This window comes from Habropoda laboriosa, unplaced genomic scaffold (assembly GCF_001263275.1).
Source record: "Habropoda laboriosa isolate 0110345459 unplaced genomic scaffold, ASM126327v1 scaffold2, whole genome shotgun sequence".
NCBI lineage: Eukaryota > Metazoa > Arthropoda > Insecta > Hymenoptera > Apidae > Habropoda > Habropoda laboriosa.
The window spans coordinates 1,445,337-1,470,895 of NW_017100190.1; the positions used below are offsets into that span (position 1 = coordinate 1,445,337).

A 25,559-nucleotide genomic window follows, 5' to 3' on the forward strand; every position below is an offset into this window, starting at 1 on the left:
AGCTACTGTTTTAAATGATATTATCTTAAATTCATGTTGTTTTAAATGTTTCTTCTAAAAAATGTTCTTTTAGGTGCAGTTATTTAAACGGACTAAAAGTGATATTTTAATAAGAAATATCTATATAAAATGGCAAGGAAAAAAGATATTGAACTGCTAAGAATATAATAGTGGGAAGAATACTTCTTTGTGTAAAGGAAGTTTAACTTCAAATAATAAAAAGGTGTGGGAAAACATGACAGATGTTAAACCAATTGGAATCTCACAAAATCAACCACAGCAAACACAACAACAATCACAACAGCAGCAACAGCAACAATCACAACAACAACAGCAGCCCCAGCAGCAGCAGCAACAACCTCAACCGCAACAAATGATGATTGCAACCCATGATATTCAACAACAGCAAAATGTACAGCAGCAGCAACAGCATGTTCAACAACAACCTTCTCAGCAACAGCAAGTACAACAGCAAGCACAGCAACAAGTACAATCTCAACAAGTTCAACCACAACAACAAATACAGCAACAAGTGCCATCACAGCAACAAATGCAAGTTCAGCAACAAGTGCAGCAACAAGTTCAGCAACAGCAGCAGCAGCAGCAGCAATCTCAGCAACAGCAATCTAACAGTGGACCCCATAACGTTGTTCCAACACAAGTGCAAGTGCAACCACAGGTAGCAGCAATTATGCCTCAACAACAGGTAAAAAGTTACTGAAGGGCATTTTATTGTAGGAGCAAATTGTAAACAAAATTTTTCAGGGTGCTGTAGCAGTATCAATGCAACATCAGCAACAAGGAGTTGGCGGAGGTGTATCTATGACTTTATCTGGACAACAAGGAGCAACAACTATAACTACTATGGCTGCACATCCACAAGCAGTACAAGTTATTCAGCAACCTATGCAGAACCAAGCATATCATTTACAGCAACTTTATAATACTCAAGGAACTCCGTTATTGATGCCAGGGAACTTAGCTTTACATCCAGCTGGAATCAATCCTTCTTCAATACAGGTATTTAAATATATTCATGCTGTTTAATACTATTAAAATATACATATCCGCTCCTAAATAGGGTGCTTCACAGGTCATAACTGCTGGAAAGCCATTTCAATCTGCTGCTCAATTGACACCTCACATGCTGACGACTGCATCAACACAGGGTCAAGGTGGTGGCCATCCAGGAGCTGGAGGAAATAAAGTTCCAGGATTTCCTACAGGTTATTTACCAGTACCTACTTCTGCTACACCTGGTGCAGGACAAACCCTAGTATTTGGTCAACTTGGTGTACTGGGTTCTCCACAACCACCTCCATCCCTACAGCAACAGCAACAACAACAATCTGCAAACAAACAAGATCAAGTACAAAAGGTACTAGGACGTATTTTTATTTTTTTTATGACAAATATTTACTATTTCTTCTACGCTTAGTTCGTATTTTATACGTATTATTTTTAAAATGTGTAGTATACTACGTGCACAGCTGCTACCCCATCCGGCGGACGCGGTGGTATGCAGTTTGCTCCTTGGCAGTTTACACCACAAGTTGCTTGGGCTGGAATACAGCCACCAACACTTCTCACTAACCAAATATTTATCAGAGGTCCTACACAACCTGATATGTTCATACAAAGTCCACAACCAATTCAAGCTCACAATGGTCAGTCTAATGCATTACATTAAATCAAATTTTATATTTTCAATTAAATCAATTTGTCATTATATTTTCATAGCACTAGCTACGCAACAACAAATTCAGGGAGTACAACAAATTGCTGCAGCTAGTGGAAAACCAAAGGTAATGGATATACAACAACAACAACAGCAACAGGGTAAGCAGAGCACAGGTGGACAGCGGCCTTTGAGTATCTTACCGTCCTCTCTACAAGCAGTACAAGCTGCCAATATACGAGCCAGTTCAGTTTCTACGCAAACCGTTCACGGAGTACAAACCACGGTACATATACAGATCATTAGCGTCAAAATTGTTGGAAAAACGATTTTTTAATCACGTGAAAACATATCGAAGATTTTTTTTAATGTTTTATAACTTAGAGTGGAAAAGGAAGCGGTAGTAGTGGTAAAGGCCGTGGTAAACCACTGCAATCGCCGCAACAACCGCAGCAACAGTCACAACAAACGATGCAACAACAACATCAACAGGTTTTTATTCAACAGAAACAGCACACGCAGCAGCAGCAACAGATGCAGCAGCAGTATCAACAGCAGCAAGTACCGCAACAACAAATACAGCCTAAACCAATAATGAGTGAGATGTCATTCCACATGTTATGTCATAAACTGAATATAGGTTTTTGTATATCTGATTGTTACTTCTTTTATAGCAAATATGGCTCTGCAACAGCAACAACAACAAGGTGTAGTTCTTGGTGGAGAGCGACCGATTATGCCTGTGGTTTCAGTGGGCGGAGTTGGAGTTGGGGTTGGCGTTGGAGTCGCTACATCTCAAATGAATCAAGTACAACAGTCTCAGATGTCTGCTGTACAACAATTACCATTGCAGGTAACAAACATTATACTTTTCTCAATGTTTTGAAATTTAATTGTGTAATATCTGTGTTACATAATGAAATTCTTTTAGGCAATCAATTCGACAATAATTGGTAGCCAAATAGTTAGTGGATCGACATCACAGGTTCAAACAATGTCTATGGTAAATCATTCAACGGATCAGCAATCACATGATAACAATAATTCTACAATAATGATCACATCACCCGATCGTAATCATCAGGCTGAATGTTCTTTAGTATTACCATCTGCTACAAGTACTCCCGTAACAAATGACGAGACTTCAAAAGCAATATTGAAAAAGGAAGAAATAATGCCACTTACGATAGAAGAAATTACATTACCTCAATCAGAAACGACAGGTTCGTATTATAATATATATCATTGAAATATTCAAGAAGTGTATGACGACATGTGTTTTTTACACATATCACATACGGTTTTAATCTCGTAGATGGGGACCAATCTAATAAAGTACCTATAAAAGAAGACGAAAATTCACCAGTAAAGAGTGAGGAAAAAGCATGTAACAATCCCTTGGCAGGATTGGCAAATACGATAAATTCTATTACGAATGGTGTTATTAACGAAGAATCTGCAGCGATTCCCGTTCCTGTACCGATTACCGCAAATAACAAACATGTGCCTCCGAAAGCAATGGTCAAACCACAAGTTCTTACACATGTAATTGAAGGTTTTGTCATACAAGAAGGTACAACTTAATCGTTTATATATTATTCTAATGATTAATAAACATAAATACATATTAATATCTTGATATACAATTGTTGCAGCATCTGAACCATTTGCTGTTAATCGAACGTCATTAAACAATACAGTTAATCAGGAAACAAGTAATATTTTAAATCGTAATAATTCATCATCTGAGAAAGAGAATCATGAGGAACCTCCGCGTAAGATTTAAAAAAAATTAATTTACTTTTTGATACTTGTTTTCGTAAACTAAGAACGTACAGTTTATCAAATATGTTCTATTTTCTAGGGAAGAAACATGCACCTAATTATCCCAGTGATGAAGATACAAATAATCAAATTGGAAAATGCGAAGGTTGTGGAAGTTTAGTAGATGAGCAAAATACTAAATTTAAAAAGGAAAAGCGATTTTGCTCTTCTGGTTGTGCAAAGAGGTTAGTAGGAACAAATTATTTTATTAGTTATTCTTTGAACTTCCGCAAAAAATATACTGTTATAAATTATTAACATTCTGAACATTATATATTACCATAAGTTATGAATCAATTAGCAAAAAACGAGAAGTCAGAGATCGTGACGGTACTGAAAAACAGTGGACTGACATAGAGACTGAATCAAAAAATGAAGGAGATATGAAGAAGAATGGAGAAGAAAAGTCACTATCTACTACAACCACTACATCTTCTATTGATGAAACACTGCCGAAAATTAATCCTGTGAAATGGACTGTAAGAATATAACTTATAAATTTTCTAACTGCAGATAAAGAACAAAAATAAGCGATTTATATTTTTTATAGGTTAGTGAAGTGTGTGATTTTATACGCGGTTTACCGGGATGTGCTGATTATGCGGAAGACTTTGCTATTCAAGAAATAGATGGACAAGCACTTATGTTACTCAAAGAGGACCACCTTATGTCGGCTATGAGTATTAAATTGGGTCCTGCACTGAAAATCGTAGCCCGAATCGATTCGATGCGTGTAGAATCATTGTCAAATTCTAACCCCACATCTAATAGTTCGTAAATGTCTATCGTTTAAGGTTTTTACCTTCAGAATTTCAAGTTGCAGCCTATGGGCTACAGGGTTTGTGCAAGTATTTGATCAGATCATAGCGTTAAGATTAAAAAAAGAAAACATAAAATGTTTTTTATAAAAAATAAATATTTTTGTTTCTTTTTTTTTTCATTTAATTCGATGAAAATCTTTCTCTTTTAAACGGAACAAAATATCGTTTTAATACTACAAATTGTACTCTTATATTTAAAGATCGATCTATGTAAGACTATTTTAAGTTTTGTATTATTTTGTTAGTATACAAAGCAGCATTGATATTTCAAATAAAAGCATAGCTTTTATTTAACTTTCTAAGTAATGTATCATATTGGCAGTATATATACACATACGAATCTACTTCGCATGGTAAGTCTTACACTGATTGATTTTTACAAATGTAAATAGAATTAAATTTTTGTGACTGTTCTAGTTTTAAAATGTATGTATATTTGCTTTTAAAAAATTTTCTAAAATATTGTTCTTTAACTAATATGATCAAGAAACTGAGTACAAATTATGTCCATTACACAAGAAAAGATAAAACGTTGTATATAAATTATTCGGCGTATATACGATGTATTTTGTACTCGAAAATTACTTTTGGAAGCTGTACAAAAACTATTGCCTTCGGTAAGACTTACAATAATCTCGAAAAATATTCGGCATTTTTAAAAGGTTAGGCTTCATGACGAATAGCAATTTATGTGCATGACAATTTAAAATTGAGATATAAGATGTCTGAAGCAATGCGATCAACACCCTTGACCATGTACTTTGTAAATGTATCATGTGCACTCAACTTGCATACATGTAAATATTAAACATAAAATGTTTATTTAATATACAAATTTTATAACATAAAATTTTAGTTGTTAACAGTAGCTATCCTTCCATTTAGAATGGCCTATTTTTAATTTAGTAATTGCATACAAGTACTTACAAGAGAAATATATTTCAATTACTTGTATAAAATGTGTGATGTTGAGTGATGGAAAAGACATTATTTTCAATTTAGTATAATATATTATAAATGTGAAACATGTTCAATGAAATGAAATAAGTACGAATGTGTTATATTATTACTTAATCTCTGCAATTGCCAACAATGTAAATATAATATTTAATCTTTATGTTTATTTAATAGGTTGTTTAATTTTACATTTATTAATGTATAGATTGGCCACTGTTATAAAGAGTATGTTTCAAAATTAACATTTCAAGAAAATATTTACATTCATAAAATATGTAGTATTTTTATGCTACAACTTCTACATAGTTTCCATTTATAATAATACAGTCATTAAAAATCATTCATAACAAATACTCAAATAAGGATGTGATAATTATAAACATACAATACAGACCACATTTGTCCTTTAAAAATCACTCACGGTTTACAATTAGTCTCACAATATATCTTTTTGTATTAATTTGAGTAAAAAATTAACACAAATGTGATTTCTCAAACAAAACAAACCCATGAAGAATAGCAAGAATATCCTCCATATCCCACCAAATATTAATAAAATATAATTTGTTAAATTTAACAATGGTAAAGAAACAAATGGTAATAATTTTAATTTTTTTTTATTTTTGTTTGTTATCCTATTACATTTTGTATATACATTTTAATTGACTTCATTACTTTAATTAGTAGCTGCTACGTATCTTCCTTCCTTTAATAACTCTTCATTGGATTTCATTGCTACCTCTTTCATTGCCGGCCGAATATATCGATAGTAATAATATCCCTTCACAAATATTATTCCAATGCCAATTACTGTAGTACCCATACATAAAGTTACAAATCCTCTATGTAGCTTATCTAAGTAATAATTCTTTCTTTTATATTTGTGCAACATTTTTTATCAATATTTTTGCTGAGTTGCTTGACTTATTTTGTTGTGAATCGAAAATCTTCAATATATTCACAAATCTGAAAAATGAATACCTATAATAAACTACATAAAATTTGATTGAGTTTACAATCTTTACATTATTAACTATGCGCTGTATGATAAGTACCTGCTAACTCATATGAGAATACTGTATTATACTGCTATTGAAGTATTTAATTCTTCTTGTTTAATTATCAACCGGTTCACGTTTGAGGTTAGAAACGAACTGCATTGCCCTCTACACAAATGAATATTGACTAATAATATATGTTCAAATCTATTACGTATTATAGAAAACTAAATATAAAAAATAGTATTATTTTCTTGTAAATTAAATGATATATTACATTAAATTTGCTCTAATTCAACTAAATCGAGCAGAGTGTAATATAATTATGAAAGAAAATGTGAGAATTAATACGTCATATATAACATATATACTAAACGTGCATTTTATCAAATCAATGACGCATATGAACATTATTTTAGTATATCATCTTTAATGGTAGTTTATTATATTTTGTTTCATTTAAAACCAGGAATATGAAAATTACATTTTTTGCAAAATATTATATATTTGCTGCAAAATTTGTACATATTATTTTTACACAATTATACAAAAATTTGTCAAATATTGTTGAGTCTACATCCAAAACTATCTCATCCAATGAAGGCCCTTCCTGTGACACTGCTAATTCTAAAATTAGAATCGTTTTTACTACATTACAAAAATTGTTCAAGTTTATTAAAACATACTTGATATGGATCCTGTTTCTTTATATTCTTTGATTTCTTCTTTAAAAACTTCCTCAAATGTTTCCTGTCTTTCTTTCATAATTTTTTGTTGTTTAAGTTCATATTTTGATACCCTATCAATGTGTTCATTGGCCAACTTTGCTACAAATTGATATATACTTTGAATATTTTTGTATTATTGTAATTAGCACATTAGAGACAATACAATATACCTTTAATAATATTCAATTCTGCAAGTTTTTTCTCTTTGTATAGGGCTAATTGAAATCTGTGATCCAACTGTCTACTTTGTAATTCTAACATTTCATTTAAATCTTCTAAGCGATATATAGCACTTTCTACTTCCTCAAACATTTCCTGCAATGTTCCTTTAATTTCCATGAAAATTAATTTTTGTTATTTATTCCAAACTTGAATTCAAAATATACTTAAAAGAAAAGTACCTATTTGGTCCATAAGATCTTGTATTGCATTGTTGATCTTTGGAATGTAAGCTAAAGTAGTATTTAAACATGTGACATTTTTCCATTCTTGTTCAAGCTTTTCATAAATAGTGCCTATGAGTTTATCAGCCTCTTGAGCTTTTTCTGTATTTTCTTCTGCAAGCTCATGTAGCTCGTTCCATTGTAATTGAAATCTGTGTAAAATATCAGCTCCTGCATTGTAATTAACATTTCTGGTATTGCTAGATTTCTTTGGCTTTGGATTTTCAGCAACAGTTAATCCTCTGATACTAAAAGTATTAAAATGAATGCAAAATATATATATCTTTATGTCAGATACATAATAAATTGTCTTTAACTACATTTTCTATGCTTGAAATTAAAACCTTTACCTAGCTGATATGCCTTCTTGTACCATTTGAAATTTATTACGCAAAGTTCCAAACATGATTACAAGTTATTATTTATATGTCTATGGTTATAACGTTATATTAATTAAGGTACTTCGAATTAGTTAACGTTATTGCACAAAATATTGAAAACATTTAATTCAATATACTTTCTACATCTTTATCTATTGATAAGCATATCATAGTGCTTCTTGTCACATTCACCGGTGATGAAAACTTTGTTTATAGCAATATCTTTATATCTTATACTTAAATAAACACTTAATTAAAGATTTTTAAATTACAAGTATTAATGCAAGATATTATTTGCATTTCATGATATTTAGAGAAAAAAAATTGTAAGTTTTAACACAGTGATGAAATAACCTCTTTTCTGAAATTACAGATAATAATGCATTTACCTTTACTAACACAGTATTGGATGTAGAATTACTAAGGTTTAAATGCAACTGTTAATTAAAATACATAGTTTTTGAAATTGAAATTCTACAGATAACTTTAAACGCAATAAAAGTAAATTTGATTAAGTGAAATAGAATAGAATACAAAATTTATTATTCAACACTTCATTGATGTTTTTTAATTACTGTAAATGTGTAATTATCTTGTACTTTCTAATTAAAATGCACCGTTTTACGTTTAATGAAAAAGTACGATAACACTGCGCAATCTTTCTTTAAGTTGGCAACACTGATGTGCAATCCGCAATATATATGCACGTTTGATTAAAAGTAATAATTACTATTTGTCTAACAATTTTTGGAAAATATACAATAAATAATCGTAATGAATTTTTGAAAAGTATATATTAAATAGTAACAATTGCATATACTTTCATCGATCATTTATTAGTACCGTTTGTATTCGTTAAAAAATGTAATTTATATTTAAAAATTTTGGATTACGTATTAAACGGTGGAAATGTTAATAATTTAAGTATAGATTTAATAGTATGCGGAAATTAAAGTATAATTATACAATAAGATAAATTTGGACACAAAGGTTTTATTACATTTATATCGAATCAGTACTTTTTACAATTAATACATTTAATACAACAGATTTTAATTTTATATTTTCGACATGAAACAATTTGGCAACGTCGCTAAAGCTTAACTCCCTCCCTTTGACAATATAACTGGTGCCTAGCAACCAGTGAGGTCAACAAACGAGGTCAAATTGCAAATTACTTTTGTAAGAAAAGTAGTAAATAGAGCTAATAAAATGATATATTAAATTACTTTTAATTCATCGTAATGAATGTTAATTAAGTAAAAGAAAGACAGAATAAGACTGACTACAATTACTACCGAAATAAAGCTATTGAAGTCACTTAATAATTTAAATACGATAAATATTGCATTTAGACAACATAATTTTCATGATTTACAATTATAGTAAGTGAGAATGTGTTAATCAAAATATTATTTGGAAACGTTAATATATTAGGTTTACAGTGTATTAAATTGCTACGTGTACAAACAAATTACATTTAAACAAATCAGTTTCGAAAGATGGGATTTATGTATACATAAATATCACGTTCTTGAAGTTTATTCAGTACAGTTGATGATACATTATTGTGTAATGTAAATTGCACTGGTTAAAAATAAAAGAGAATAGTTCTGTGTTAGTAACGTGTACCAATAAAACAGTCTTGTGGAGGTATATGGCGGAACCGCAGAAGTGGATGAAGGTATCCCCTATGTTGCCAAGTTTTCCACAACCTCCATGTTCAATTCTAAAATGCTTTGTAGGGTATCGTCAATAATGTAGGGAACAACAATAGTAAATTCTTACGATACAAACTTTTCTATCTTATATATTTATTTATAGATACTTTGATTTTTTATATTTAATCTTGCAACACATTTTTAAATGCTTATAATAAAAATTGCATTTTTGACAGATCAATATTGTTGTTCCCGAAAATTTCCATTTATATATACAAAACAGTATATAATTAGTCATACTTTGAAGTATTTAAATGCTAATTCAGCAATACAGTACTGAAAAGCTTCATCAGTTAGAAATGACGCAATTTCCCCGTTAATAACCTTGAACAAACTCGTGAAGTCCTGTTAACTCGACCCTTCATCAAAATCTTTATCTTTTTCTATCCCTACTACGCACACAATGAGCATAACTTGAACAAACCTTGTCGGAGGAGGCTCGAGCTTAGAAAGTTGTGCGCAACTCGCAGTGAAACCAGATTTGTGGGAGGAGGTGATGGAGAGGGAGGAGTAGTCAGGGATGTTGGGTCAACGTACGTATCCAAGTATCCCCTTTCTTCTTACATCAAGTTAGATCGCTACTATATCGTGGTGAACTCGTCTTCTCCATAACGGCGATTACCTTTCTGCGCATACTAGCATGACTACGGCGCATACTAAAGTAAGTGTTGCCAACCAAAGTACAAGGAGTTCATGGTAGGGATGAAATCAATAGTCAAGTATTCCGTGGAATGAGAATATCAACTTATATTTAACTATTCACCTGCTTACTTGAGTTTTTATTCACCGCAAACAAAGTGGCAAAAATAGTTGAATTTCCGATATGACGCTAGGCTGAATGTTCCTTTTCATTTTGGTAATACTTTTCAAATAAACGCAAAACATATTAACGATAATACGTAATTACGCAAACAACGATTTCTGAATAAAATTGTACTATTTTGCTGTCACATTACTCAATATAGTCACAACTATACAAGAAAAATGCCTATAAAAAGCAAAACGCAATTATAAGAACCATAGAAAACTTGAGAAATTCATTAGTGACTTTTGCTTTATCGTGCGCAACGAGCAAATGCAGAATTTCGTTTGAACTAAATATAGAATTTCAAACTCGGGTTGTTTGAGTATCTCTATAGAATACAGTACGGAACCTGTTACGATCAATAGATGCCAGATTCGGCCGTTTTCGACATATTCCGTTAAGTTCCCCTACTATATACGTTCCTGTCGACCGCCAACCATTCCTGCCACGCCTTGTTCACATATGTATATTTTCCGGGCAAAACCGGTTATTTCAGGTATGCGTTTGGTGTACGCTTCTCCATGGAAAAACTATACGTGGACAATTTTCCTACCATCACACCACGTCAGTCCTTAATTTTCCGCTTGAGTCGAGTTCAACTTTGAGGCTTACATTTGTCATAATTTATGTACAATACAAGTAAAACGTGTATAATACTCTTCGAAAAAAAGTTTCTAAAAATATTTTGCGTGATAACGCAATGTATTTTTTCTAACAATCTACAACCACAATTTGCGCTAGAGCATTAAGATAATTTACAGTAATGTACATAAATTGTATAACTTTAATATAGGAAAAGATTATATAGTACCACGATTTTCGCAAGATCGGAGACAGGTGGCAATTGGATAGTTAGCGTTGACGATTTGTTGGAGGACTGCGCGGGCTGAGGGACAACGTGGAACACTGGAGGGATGGCAGAGAACAGAGGGAAAAAGGAGAGAGTAGACGTTAGAAAGAGAGTAATAACAAAAAACGAAATAAAAGATTCGCTTCGCAGAGAATGGATGGAAAAGCAGAGAGAGAGAGAGAACAACAAAGCAAGAGAAAGAGAGAGAGAGAGAGAGAGAGAGAGTTTTACGGTGACGTTCGAATTGCGCCTGCGTCGGCAGTACTCGCTATGAGCGGATTGGCTCCCTACTCATACTTGAGTGCTGTTAGGTTGACTTAATTTCAATTCGGGCTCCTTCTCTACTTCCCCCCTCTCCTCGCAGCACCAACGTACATTCCGGTTGGTCCCATTCATTTTGTTGGTTTTTGCTTGAAGGGCAATATACGATGTCGCAATATATACACTTACTGTACATAACCCTGAATAACTAGAAAACAAAAAGCAGCAAGAGTGAACCCTCTGATCTTTGATAAAAAAGATGTCGCAGAGGAGGTAAATAGATCGAGAAAGAGAACAAGAGGGAAAGAAAAGAGGGAGAGGTGGGAGGAAGTGGATGAAGGTGGTGATGGTATGCAACGGAGAAGTCAGATACGAAACTACACGAAACGACGGTGAAGAGAAGAGAGGAGAGGGAAGCTCGGCGTTTGCAGCGATCGGCGCACGCTACCACGCGCGCGCGCGCGCGCGCGCGAGCACGTTCTTACAAAACAACGCATCTGAACACTCTGAACCCGTCGCTGAACGCGCCTCAACAGTTCGGCACGAATTCACATTGAGTTGATTATCCTGTGGGACGCGCGGGTTTCATCGCGTCGCCGCCATATTGGCGGCTCGATATAACACGTACTAATAATAAGTTCAGATTGGGTACAGTAGGCATCGCAGTTGACGCGCCGATTTTACCTTCGTTGAATATCGCTACTACAAATGTGCCATAAACAGCGTACCAGTGATCATGTCATATTATTGACAGCCACACTTAACTATATGTAACACAACCCGGGAAAAATTGCATCGTCTAAACATCAGTAGAACTACATGTTATTCTCTGAGCTTAATGTTATATGCATCGAATGAATGGTGACTTTGTTTTTTTTTTTTCTTTTAATTGAACGATAAATATATCGACGTCGGATCAAAAGCAAATTCAACGTAACTTTTTCTTATGCAGTTAACAGAATACAATTAAATGTATGTTGACAGTTTGTCTTGTGTTTGCTTAATTGATCCGATGCAACATTTCGCTATTCATCGTAAATATTAATCAACGTTTTTCGATAAGTTTAAACGGAACAGTACCCCTCGCAACGAATTATTTTGCGGGAGACCGGTTAATTTTCCTAGTGATTGAAAAGTATTATAATCGTGCGAAATATGTGAACTGTTTATTACGATGAATTAAAGCATGTGCATCTTGTTAATCAATAAACTTTATCACCGCTTTAACTGGCAATGAACAATTGTTTAAGTCGAGATAATTTTTTGTTGATGACTGTGATAATTTGCATTGTTAATAACAATGCCTGTAAGTATAATGTATAACATCAATTAATTAACATTACCCATATTTTGAAAATAAATTTCATGCAATTATTATATTATATAATAATGAAAAAAGTCAATAATTGTATTTACAGATTGGAAATGAACAATTCATTGGATCAAGACTTTGAGGAATTTAGATTTTCTGACCAAAACAATATTTGTAAAGACGATGCACTGGACGATATACAAAAATTTGGTATGTTTTCTTTCTAAAATTTTGAGTGTAGATAAAACAAATTACATGTGAAAATTAAAGAATGTAACATTCATAACAAACAGTATTAAAGTTTAGTCTAATTTTTGTGAATTACTTTTTTGAAATTTAACATTTTATCTATCCTTAGAGTGTTTGTCTGGATCAATGTTTGTTTCGGAGTTAGCAGTATATGTCACTTAAAACATTACTATAAAAAGTTCATACTATTGATATTGTATTACTAATTTATAATTTGTTAACTTCACAAACCCATCCCTTAGATGTTTCCACCTGAATTTTATTATTGTTACAAAAATATGTGTAAACAATGTTTCAATTTCTGTTTAATGACATTGTCTATGAACTTTTACTTCATAAATTTTATGTATTTCATGAAGAATTTCATACTGAGGAAAATACTCATTTAAAACTGCTGAGAAAAGGTTAGGATTCTTCTGTTATGTGATAGTGTGAAAAATTACGGAATATTTTGTTATTAGTACGTCGATGCTAAAACAGCATAATATAATTTATGATTTTATTTACAATTTTGACTAAAGATAAATTTACATTTTTTCCTTATGCACAATTAAAATGATAAAATACTTTATTCTATTGTAGCAAGTGTTTTCGTTACCTCTTTGTTTTCCTCTTGTTTAATCGATTATTAATATTCCATTAATTTCTTTATTAAATAAGATTTCCATAAATTAATGTAATCGCTGAAGACCGGTAAAAAACACTTTATGCACGTCCTCAATGCAATCGTACGAAATACATTTTTTTTATACAAGCTGTACTACGGCGGGAATGTTGCGCTAATACGAAGTTAGCCAATGATATTCATTCTTTAGGCAGTATCGATTGGAGAGACCCGTTTTCAATTCTCGGCAAAAGCAAGGGTGATTATCTTGCTTGCCCTCGGTTGTCTGCTGCTACAACCATTTTGCGTGAACACTTGCTGTTGCTGCATATACATCGGCATCGATTGTTTACATCCGTTGTAACACGGGGAACGCGCGTTGATATACTGAGTGTACCTTTCAAATGAGAAACGTGTATGGATATAATCGTTGTGTAGCATTTACATACGTTTAACGGGCAATGATATCTGTTTAATCGATTTGACAGAAGTCGCGAAAGCGCGGCAAATTATCTAGTATACATTTTCTGTGATATTTTTAGTCGAAAAGGTGGTTAGATGTCCTGTCTTTGTTCGTTATTTGTTTTCATGTGTAAAATAAGTTTTTCATCAATGTTAACACCTTTGTAATTGTGTAGATGTAATTGTTGGGATTTTTTTTTATTTCAGGCAAACACATAGACGATCAAAATTCATTGTTTTCTTTACGATTTCCGTTGTTCAGTTGTGAAATTTGTAGACAACAATTTGTAACAAAAAAACAGCTACGTACTCACATCTATACACATTTAGGAAGACCACGTATAGTTTTAAGAAGAGTTACAAATCTGAAAAGTTTCAAGAAAAAGAGCAGCAATACATATTGGCTAGATCCAGAGAAGAAAGGTTCTCTGAAATTAACATTAAAGAAACAGAATTTTACCGATCCTTTGAAGCTCAAGTTAAAAAAGTCATCTGAGTCTGAGGATTTTACTGTTGTAAAGAATAACATAAGTCTGGGTACAGAGAATCACAATCAAGAAGACGTGGCTGGGGCAAAGGAGAATGATCAAAGACATGACAAAGATACCGAAAGATCGATCAATGAACCATTTGAAAACGTGATGGTAGAGCAACAGGTATGTTGTAACAGTAAACATGAGGAATATTAATTGACGTATTTCTATAGAAAGTATTATTAACAGGATGAATATGGAAGCATTAAATTTGATACTGATGAACCTAATCCATTGGAAGAAAATGATAGGCCATCCATAGATGTGAATGAGGGTGATTCAGGTGTAGGGAGTGATATGGCAAATCCATCTGAAAAGGAAGATCAAAATGTTGATGACCTACAGAGTACAGATCAATATGATAATTCAGATAAAAGACTCTCAGAAACAGAAGATCATGAAGAGTCAGATGCATTGGAAGCAACATGTAGAGAAACAATTGAAAACTTGAAAAAACTTGGTGAACAATCTGGGTAAGATTGTGTGTTAAAAAAAATTTCTTAAGTAAACATTTTTTTTACTACACTCACTATTGAACATTTTAGATCTAGATCTATGAGTCAATTAATTGATAATTCAAGCATTGAAGAGGATGATGATAGAAGACATGAATCCAATATGATACATGATTTAGAAGAAAACCCAGCTATTAGTATTATTTCAAAGTCTTCTACGTTTTCAAATCATGCTGTAGATTGTACTACAGTGTGTGAAGATGAAAATAAGCCTGAAGAACCAACAGAAAGCACAACTGGTTTCAATTGGAATCAATTATCCACTAATTTATCAACCAAAAATAATGAAGTATCTAAAGAAAATGAAGAACAACCTGATCATGGGGGTGATAATAATATTGAAAATACTGGGTCTCTTTTACAAAATTTGATTGAACATCAAAGACATAATCAAAATGAAACGTTGTCGAATAACTTACCATCGGAAACCGAATACGTTTCGCTCGAAAAGTTAGCTGAGACAGTTAGTACTTGTCGCGTTTGTAATGAAAAATTTAAAGATATTGCTCATTTGGATGAGCATCGGAGTAAAGTCGGACATTACCAGTGCAATATTCCCGAATGTATTAATCTTATTTTTAATTCACTAATGGAAGTTTCTGTGCATAAAGCTCAGATGCATGGAACGCCTCTTTCTCCAAACGTGAGCCAGTTGTCTCCCCATTTAAATACGAATTCGCCACATTTGAACCAGAATTCACCCCATTTAAGTCAAGCATCTCCGCAATTAAATACACATTCACCTCATGCAGTATCAATGGAATCTCCAAACACACCAAATTCGCAACAAATAAATCGAAATTCTCCTTTAACTTCTCCACATCAAACAAACTCTCCTACGTATAACGCAGTAGCTAGCGGTGGACAACAAATAATGCCACCCGTCAATTTCGAACAATTACCCGCACCTGTTCAACAATTAGCTCAACAAGTACAACGTATGCCACTTCCACAAACGCAAATGCCTCCAAGTCTTCCACCAGGTGCTAATACAATGATCCCTGGCCCGAATTACTTTGTACAGCCACCGGGAAGACCACCGCTGTATAGAGTTCCTGGTCCACAGGGCATGCATTATCCTCCTCATATAGCACACCTATATCCGCAATATGGGCCGAGTCCATATCCGCAAATGAGTGCACCGCCACAAATGCATCCTCAATTATCTCAACAAATTTCGCGTGGAAGGTATCCTACTGTTGCACAAAGTAGTCGGCAAGTACTATTGATGAAGTAATCATAAAAATGTGCAACTTACTTGTAATAACAGTCGAATGTAAAAGTTACAAAAAAAATAATTATTATATTTCAAATATGCTATTAAGAAGTTTAATTTGCATGTACATATTACAGGGCACCGCGGGTCCCTCAAATTGGACCTACTCCGCGGCAACGTATGAAACGTCCTATTCAACAAATAACACAAGTACAACAACAGAATAATTCTGCGATGAAACAACGGCGAATGGATGTTTTATTGCCAGATAGAAACGAAGACGCAGACTGTCATGTTATCGCGCAACAAAAAAGAAACGACGGTCTGCCCGTTATACAAAATGTTCAGGGTGCTATTGTTCAACAGACGAACAGAAACGATTCTACTATACATCTCACGGATTCTATAACTCTTAGTGTTAGACAACCAGGTACTGCTAATACTCCACTGTATGTTTCCTTCTTAGTGTATATTATATTTCGTATTATTCCTTTGATTTTAAATACCTCTTCTAAGAATTAGTTTTGACATTTGAGTTTTGCTTATTTCTTTTTATAAGTCCTTTTATGTTTGTTTTCGTAAATTTATTTGAACGTTCGTTTAATTATATTTTGAAGAGAGTATGGAAAAATATAAATAACTGTTCGCGGAAGAGGTGCACTGCGGGAGTAAAAAGAAACATATTTTACTAATCTAAAGGTTCCGCTCCAGCTCAAGTGCAGAATACATCAGGTGCTGGCGGCAAGAAGTCCGATGCAAAGGCTGTGGCTAATGTTCTCGCAGCCAGAGGTATTACTGTTACTCCAGCAGCAAATAAAAATAAATCAAGTGAACAAAACAAACAGCAGATACCACCTTCTCTGCAACAGAGGACTACACCTTCACAGCAGACTTTAAATGTTACAGCGCTCACTCTGAATTCTGCTATTTCTATCATACCAGCTAGTTCACAAAAAAAACCACAAGAACAAGGTCAATTTGCTATTCCTCAGAATAAACAGAACAAAACAACGGTGAACGAAGTGGAAAGACCACCAAGGCCTCCTACTGTAGATTTAACGCAAGACGGTCCACCGCAAATGCCAGTAGTTAGACGTGGAAGACCTCCACGGTAAGATAAATTATAGAGAGACCGTTTTATATATATCAATAACGAGATATTATTTATTATTGCAGAGCGTTACATATTTGTCAAGTGTGTGACAAAAATTTCCAAAACCAAGATATGTTAAATCAACATATGGCCACTCATCGTGCACCAAGTAAATTACTTCACAAGTAAGTTTATCTTAGAGAATTGTTTCAATACGTTACGATTAAAGTACTAATATGCGAATAATAATGTTTGGTACCAGGTGTAATCTTTGCTCTGCCCAATATCCAACAGCTCAAGCGCTAATAACGCACAAACAAGCGTATCATAAAGAAGTTGATACAGTAGCACAAAATGGTGGTGCAGAATTAGCACTACCGGTTGTAGATTTAAAATCTCCCCACGTGTTGAATCGTTTATCAAATCTTGGTATACAGAGCTACATCCCGCTATCCCAGCTTAGCGCTCAAACGGGCGGATATTTTGGATTACCGATAATCACGATAGACGGTGCACGAAATCCTAACACCTGTAATTTAGGTGCGCTTGGTGCTACATCTATTCTAAGTCTGGGCCCTCTTAAGCATTTGTCAAACAGGTAACTGTGGACAATTTTACATTTGTCCTCTGTTCTGTGTAATGTTTTCACTATCTTTATAATTTTCATCGGTAAGATTAGTTTATTATGAGTATCATCCCATTGGCTGACTTTTACAATGGGCTACCTTTACCTTTCCTGTTCATTCTACATAAAGAAGGCAATACAAATTCGACATATTCAATGATTTTTCATGAAAAATTAATTCAACATTTTTTTCTATTATTTCATATTTCAAAATTTTTTTTTTTTTTAACATTTCAACATACTTTTTCCCTTCAGTTTACGTAATTATCATTAGCTTATGTAATCCTAAAGCAATACAGTATTTGTGACGAGGGTTAAAAAGGTGTTCGTGTTACTTTTAGAATAATAGAGAACAAGATTTGACATACACAAAATCATTATGAGAGGATAGTGTATATGTATATGTCATGTATCATTACGAGAGAGGTTTTTAACATAATTCGATTTGCGCGTAAAATCATCGCCACTACTAGTATATTTTTTTTAAATAAACACACGAATAAAAACTCATCGAAATGTATGTCTCGGAAAGAAACTTTTTGAGAATTCATGCCACACGGGGTTAAATCATGGTTCCAAAATGTAGTGCCACACATTCATTAACATACCGGAAGTTATGTGTATAACATTTCATCTACGAAGTTATACAAATATCCAGAATTATTAGAATCCTTGTGCACGGAATTAGAGAGAGAGAGAGAGAGAGAGAGAGAGAGAAAAGAAACTCGTTAAGCTTTCAGGTTTATAAAAGATCACATTGGTTTTACTGAATAAAAATATCATTCTTTTGAATGACTATTAGAAACTATCGTTGTGTGAACTTGTATCGCTTGTGATGCGACATACACTCTTTTTGAATCTGATATCGGGAACACTTATATATACATTACGAAAATTACTAATGTACCTAACTACTAGATTCGCTCTTTTAAAGAAATATGATGTTTCCTGGGTACTTGAAACAATTCTCCAGACAGTAAGTAATTATATCAAATAGTGTTGTTAAAATCACGTCCGTTTTTTGAATGAGAAGATTATAAATTATAAAAGGTACAGGAGTTGAATAACGATAAAGCTGATAAGAGTTCATTATTTTTTTGTCGAACGGTTTTGTTTCGTATTCGAACAGATTATCGAGATATACTATACCGGTTGTAAATATATTTTGTAAAAAAAGATTACAATTAAAATCATACGCTCGTTTGTACTTAAACCTCCTTGAAGATACTAATAATTATGTAAGTGATACTTAAAGCAGCCAACGTTTATTCTTATGAAATCACACGCGATCTTTATTTATTATCATTCCTGTTAAAACATTACTGTATATATATATAATTATCGTTTCTGTGTATTATGTATATTTTAAAGTAAGCAATCTGTTCCGTTGAAGTTATAAAAAATGAAAACGGTTACTAAAACGCGCAAGAACTGATTTAAAATAACGATATTGTATATATTTGTATGATAATAAAAGAAAAGTGAAGTATATGATAATTTCAATGAAATCTAGTTAGTTGACATAACTAACAATGGGGCATTATATTGTTCTTAGTTTGCAATAAAGATCGTAAATTTAAATAAAAATTTCGTTAAGTTTCGAATTTGCTTTAACTGTTAGTTTTTTTGAGGAATTAGTTTTAAAGAAAATTTATGATAAAGAACATAGAATTGTCGTAGTATAATTTTGAACGAGAAGAACGAAAATAAATCTTTGAAAGATATGCCAATATGAATGATTTAATACATGTTCCTCTCCAATTTATTTTTAGCTGGTATTTTAAACACTTTCATTTACATATTGTAAACTTGGAGGATATCAAATTTATCCTCGCGTTTAACGCTTTCGTAAAACACGAATGACGCGACGGTTACTAATTGTACTACTGTATTCATTGAAATTTTTATGTTTAATAATTTTAAATGTTTTATAAATTTTCTGAGTTTATACAAAATCTGTATTTAATTCGTACAGATTTATCGTTACCGTTTGAAGTATCGTGTTCCTAGTGAATGAATATTGTTTGAATAAGTAATTAACATATACGACTGTTTACTATTTTATAAATTGCATTGTATAAAAGAATTTAATAAATTCTAAATAAAATAAGAAAATTAAACTTATTACTGTGTACCGCTTATTGTTACCAGAACTTGTGTTAATTAACAGAGTATAATACTAACTTGATATTAAATTTAAATTTCCTTCCTATTGAATTATGACTTTAGTATTTCAGTTCCGGTTGTAATTTATTGCGGGATTTTATGCGTTTGTCCAGAATTTCTTAATCGCCGTTTTTAAACGTAATTATAACTTTTTTTCACTTTACAATAGTTCATCTTATACTTGTACACATTCGTTAACATTTACAATTCACAATGTACATTGTATTCCACGTGAATAATATATTTTTTCAAATTACGTTTTACATTCTACTCGAACGTTATGTACAACTATAATTAATATTAGAATCTACGTATGTGCGATATGTGCATAAACTGGAATTCAATTTCTTCATGATACGAGTAATCGATGAGATGTTTTTTGCCCTAAATGTGTTAAGTTTAGACTTGAAAAGCGAGGAAAGTTATCCTCTCAGATTTTACTTTAAGAGTGTACGTTAGTATGAATTCACATACGCGCCAACATAATTGCGGGCGTTCTGTCACTCGATGTCCAAACAGCGGTTGAAAAATAATTTTGTTGATGTTCTTAAAATTCTATTTCATACAGTTTATGCCCATCGTAATTTGAACTTTTTGTATTTTAAATACTCCATCATTTTCATATCTATTAATAAGCAATCGTTTCTCGATGGAATTGTAACCTGTACTTCGGGTCTTCCCAATCGGAAATTTTATAATTCATCTCATTTATTCATAACACTGGCTGTCATCGTTGAATAATTTTTCATCACAGATTTATTTGTTTTCATTGCAGATATTTTATTCGTGTTAGTTTGAAAGTTTCGGTATGAGTGCTACATTGAACTCCAGAGCTGAACAGTATTTCTACAGTATAAATCCCTTGGCACAAAGGATAGGAGAAGATATCACTGCAACCAAGGAAGCCTATGAGGGTTTATGGAATACTTTAAGCATAGCAGAACGAAATCAGGCAATTAATGAAACCATCATTCAACCAGAAGTTGCATTAAAGTACACTTTAAAGAAGCCAGAGTTTACTACTAAAGAGTTACCAGAATGGTACCCAAAACTACGCATTCAAACTGGAATGAAATATGTCATTGATGAAACTGGTTCTGTAAGTATAATGTTAAGTTTGCAGTAATTATCAGCTTTTGCTCATAAACCATTTGTTCTTTGTCTTAACTGATGTATAAATATCATAACAGTAGTGATGGGACTATTTTGATATCACTGATACATTTACATTTCTAATTGATACTCAGGTACGAGTTCAATTTTATGGAAAATATAAGGTAGATACATTAATGATTTCAGATATTTTCAAATAAATAGCATTAAGTTTTATTTCAATTCATAATTGATTAGAAATGGAACAAGATGTAGTTAATAAGAACGTAGCTTCAAAGATATTCCATAAATATCTTACATATAATAATATAATACATATACATATATATTTAAATAGCTGATATTTATTAGATCAATGTCCTTAGATTGATATCCATTTCCACAGAGGAATCTTCCAACAATTAAAATTACTCTTCTCATTTGGAATAAAAGGAAAGAAAAGGAAGATTAATGGAACATTTTATGAAAATCTGGTATCTCAAATTATATTCACTCTTAATCTCAAATTATATTCATTTTCATTCTCAATGATGTATTCCAAAACTTTAAATTCCAAATTCACCCTTGATAGGGTATCAAAGGAAAATCAAACGCGAGTAATCAAAATTATTATGATTATTATTATTTAAAATTAGGGAAAGTCGCGAAACGTTCGAAACGACAAGCTCACGAATACTCAAAAAACCTGACGAGTCTACACCACGTCGTTACGATAACTTACATATTATTATACAACTAGTTTATTTCGATATCATTTTGATTAATGAAATTGTACATGTACATGTTAATCAGCAGATTGGTCCCATCACTGGTCATAAGTATGTAACACTTGAAAGCAACTTTCTTATTGTAACATTGTAGACGTTGCGATGGCGAGACGAGCATTCGGCTCCTTTCTCATTTATGACTCAGTCACAGATGAATCTTAGTATAATAGATTCCACGGAGGATGCAAAGTCTAAATTAATCAGAGCTCAGTTTGGAGAAACGCCACACTTCTCAAGCCCGGCAAAAGCACAGAGGAACAATACGAATTCCCTTAACGATACGTACACTTCATCCCATACGGTGAATCGTTTTCAATCCGATTGTTTCTCGAATAGTATCTTCGAGGATGAACAGTGTAGTAACTTGTTGAAGGGGAGCGTCGACGGGGATCATTCTGAGAGTATATTCGCTAAACTGATGAACAAAACGTCTTTGTTGAAATTACAGAATAATTTAGCCGACGATATGGAAAGTTTAATGAGAGAAAGAGATTCAGACACGGATAAAAGCCAGTCGAATACGATGGTGGTAATGTCTCGTACAAAATCGAGCGATATCAACGAATCTACAGCGTTATTGGAAACACCTAGCTCTTACAGTAGCTTCCAGTCGTCTCAATTGAATCAGGAAGATGAGGAAAGGACCATACCAAAAACTGGTTTCGAATTCCTCGATAATTGGTAGATCTGTTAAGAGAGATATATATCGATAGAATTACGTTTACGTTAAAAATTGGTACTATAGTTATTGATAGAAGATTTTGCGTTGAATCGTGTTCGTACAATTTTAGTTCCTAAAACTGGTAATGCCGTGTTGGTATTAGATTAGATTACTATTCGTCTCTATTAGGTGTATCCCTTAATATTTCTATAAAGATGGTGTATGATCTCAAATTTACGAAATGATCTTGCTACGAAAAGTATATTTGAGTACGAAGAAAGCTTGACCAGGTGCAAAAATGTATGCATATCGAATATAATAGAATTATATTATAATATAGATTGTTTATCGCTGTAACGCAGAGGTTTCTTACACGTGGACGATTGTATACGAGTGTTTTTTTACGTATATATACAATTATACACGGAGGAAGCTCTAACGAGAGGACATTGAGAAAGGGAAATAGTTGTTTTTTATAAAAGTTTAATATTTTAATAATGGTTTTATACTCGTAGCTTTTTATTTTAGAGAAATTTTTACCACCTAATATTACCGTGTATCTTCCTAAGATAATCATCGACTGTCATTATCTACAGAGGATAAAAAAGAAAAGAAACATCGTCTCAGATAACGTAGAAAAAGAGTATTCAACCGAAGACTGAAGAGGCTATTTCACTCGACTTCTCTTACTCTGTTCATATTTTATCACGTTTCAACATCATTATTAAGCGAACGATAATATACGTTTTATATAGACTGTTATTCAGATTCAATGATTTAAGAGTTACATAGTCTTCGTAGAATAATAACGATAATTTAGAATAATTGCCATTCACTTGCTCTCTCCTCTTCTTCGAACAAAAAGAAAAAGAAATTAACGAACAAAATGAAACGCATGTGTGAGTCTTGTGTGAGATAGGTTGTGTTTGTGTGATCAGTAATGGAAAAACAATGTCAAGTCATTTTTATTGAAAATACACATGTATTATTATACAGTATTTTAGAAGCATTTACTATGATATTTAAATACATGAATTCGTGTATATTTATTGTTGCCTCTTTTTTTCAAGGTTCATTCCTTCCTCGTTGATCTTCCTGAAAGTCCAAACCGTTAAGTGGTCCAGAATCCTGACAGCCAGACTAGTAGAAAGAAGGACGATTTGAAGTTCACTTGAGCAGTACTTTTCAATGAAAATATTGGAATTATTTGTACCCTCTGTCCGGGGAGACTGGATTATAGTTATATTCTCATCTCCACCGCCAATTTGCCCGACTTTCGAGTTGTTGTAATAACCAAAGATATTTTTGTTCGCTTGAGTGATACAATAGAACTCCTCGAGATCGGTCGACCTCGTTAATTTGGCTTCTGATTCTTTCTCGAAGGGTGACACCAGTATCAGACGCCTTTTCGACGATGCTCGTACTGAAACTGAAAACGATTCTCTCTCTGTGATTAAAAGAAACAGTTGTACAGAGTTGGGATATTTACCATTTTTGTCCATTTTATCACCTGATGCACCCTTAGCTGTGTTTTTCGATCCGTAAGATATTTTCCGCGACAGTGTGGTCAAACTTTTCGAAAGAACGCTCGATCGACTTCTTTTATCTGTTAAACATCGTCCAGAGATACTCGATTCGTTTTTACTTTCCTGTACGAAATTACCTCTGTTTTCCGTGAAACAATCTAATCGCAAATATCTTCAATCAATCAAATTCGTCAATTTTTCTGTTCTCTTTTAATTATCTTAATTTTCTAAGTTTCTCAAGTTTAATTTAATTTTCTCTTTTCAATTAACTTATTCGAAGGAGAAATTATCGAAACCTTTGTCCTCTTTTTCCTCCTCGGTAGTCACAGGGCTACATTTTCCAAAACCCGAGCAATTTTGCCCGTCGAAGCAGTTCGTATCCTTGGAAAGTTTCCCGGAATCCTCGCTGTTTTGTTTATCATCGGCGGACGTTCGCGCGACAGTCACATCCTCTTGCACGTTTCCACCACAACATTTATACTGTTCCATCGCCTGACGCTCGAGCTCCTGCAACCAAATTGTCCTTCGTATTTCGTAAACAAGTAGGAACGTGTCGGTTAAATTTCGTTCCCGAATTCAGTCGCGGTAGTAGAGTCGTAGAGGGAAGGTCGTACTCTGTCCTGTCGAGTAATTTCAGTGAATTTATCGTGTTTAAGTGTTGTGGAAGTTCGCGAAGCTTCACGAGGGACGATCAGAGTGATTCGAGGTAAAAAGATGTAGGAATAGAAGAGAATGTTCAAAATATAGAATATAATACTTGATATTTGAGAGCCAGAGATTCCTCCGAGGTTCTGTACTGCTCCATCGCTTGTTGCTCTAACTCGTCGTATCTAACGTTAAGCGTGCGTATTAAATCATTGTTAAATTAGTTAGATTGAAGTTTGTACGACAAAATTTGTTTTACTGTTTGTCGTACCTTTTCTCGAACACGTTCTCCAAAATGGCCGCCTGGTTCGCCGAGGCGTTAGTTAGAACGTCCCTGTAAAGCCTCCTTCTGTTTCTACTATCGTTTTTATCCCTCTCGTTGCTCGTTTTCGAGGTAGATCCCTGCACCTCCTGTTTCTTCGAGGTGTTTCTTTCTCTTCTGGAACTCGAAGCTTTCCTGTCGTTCTTCCCTTCGAAACTCCTTAATTCCGATACTAGGCTGTTAGCTGCAGCGAATTCCTTCGTTTTCGACGAACAACTGCTGTCCAACCATTGTAGAACTTCCGATTCCGATTTGGTACCCCTGTTTTTACCTTCCAGAATGTA

General features: G+C 33.2%; 4 protein-coding genes across 4 annotated transcripts in view; 3 read left to right on the top strand and 1 right to left on the bottom strand.

The window, feature by feature from the left end:
* Positions 1-4,280, top strand: part of LOC108579932 (polyhomeotic-proximal chromatin protein-like) — a 6,510-nt gene extending 2,230 nt beyond the window's left edge. The window contains exons 2-14 of the mRNA XM_017943566.1: positions 74-706; positions 766-1,020; positions 1,094-1,378; positions 1,475-1,667; positions 1,741-1,985; positions 2,063-2,276; positions 2,353-2,531; positions 2,610-2,901; positions 2,994-3,251; positions 3,334-3,453; positions 3,543-3,687; positions 3,804-3,981; positions 4,053-4,280. Of these exons, the coding sequence (XP_017799055.1) occupies positions 236-706; positions 766-1,020; positions 1,094-1,378; positions 1,475-1,667; positions 1,741-1,985; positions 2,063-2,276; positions 2,353-2,531; positions 2,610-2,901; positions 2,994-3,251; positions 3,334-3,453; positions 3,543-3,687; positions 3,804-3,981; positions 4,053-4,280 (3,063 nt within the window). The 5' untranslated portion in view covers positions 74-235. The remainder of the gene's footprint in view (positions 1-73; positions 707-765; positions 1,021-1,093; positions 1,379-1,474; positions 1,668-1,740; positions 1,986-2,062; positions 2,277-2,352; positions 2,532-2,609; positions 2,902-2,993; positions 3,252-3,333; positions 3,454-3,542; positions 3,688-3,803; positions 3,982-4,052) is intronic.
* Positions 4,281-5,393: 1,113 nt separating this feature from the next.
* On the bottom strand, positions 5,394-7,923 carry LOC108579854 (dysbindin protein homolog). Its single transcript, XM_017943474.1, has 6 exons — positions 7,800-7,923; positions 7,408-7,697; positions 7,177-7,332; positions 6,965-7,105; positions 6,827-6,905; positions 5,394-5,400 (listed from the first exon to the last, which is right to left on the bottom strand). Exons 1-6 carry the CDS (start codon positions 7,853-7,855, stop codon positions 5,394-5,396), a joined length of 729 nt encoding a protein of 242 aa, XP_017798963.1. The 5' UTR covers positions 7,856-7,923.
* A 2,257-nt stretch (positions 7,924-10,180) lies between these two features.
* Positions 10,181-18,052, top strand: LOC108579965. The gene is made up of 9 exons (XM_017943607.1): positions 10,181-10,211; positions 12,885-12,988; positions 14,301-14,749; positions 14,816-15,099; positions 15,172-16,356; positions 16,495-16,787; positions 17,057-17,468; positions 17,534-17,635; positions 17,713-18,052. The coding sequence occupies exons 2-9, from the start codon at positions 12,892-12,894 to the stop codon at positions 18,050-18,052; spliced, it is 3,162 nt and encodes a 1,053-aa protein (XP_017799096.1). The 5' UTR covers positions 10,181-10,211; positions 12,885-12,891.
* Positions 18,053-20,757: 2,705 nt separating this feature from the next.
* On the top strand, positions 20,758-22,806 carry LOC108580136 (uncharacterized protein C1orf198 homolog). The gene is made up of 3 exons (XM_017943802.1): positions 20,758-20,821; positions 21,017-21,340; positions 22,216-22,806. The coding sequence occupies exons 2-3, from the start codon at positions 21,050-21,052 to the stop codon at positions 22,804-22,806; spliced, it is 882 nt and encodes a 293-aa protein (XP_017799291.1). The 5' UTR covers positions 20,758-20,821; positions 21,017-21,049.
* Positions 22,807-25,559: the final 2,753 nt, after the last annotated feature.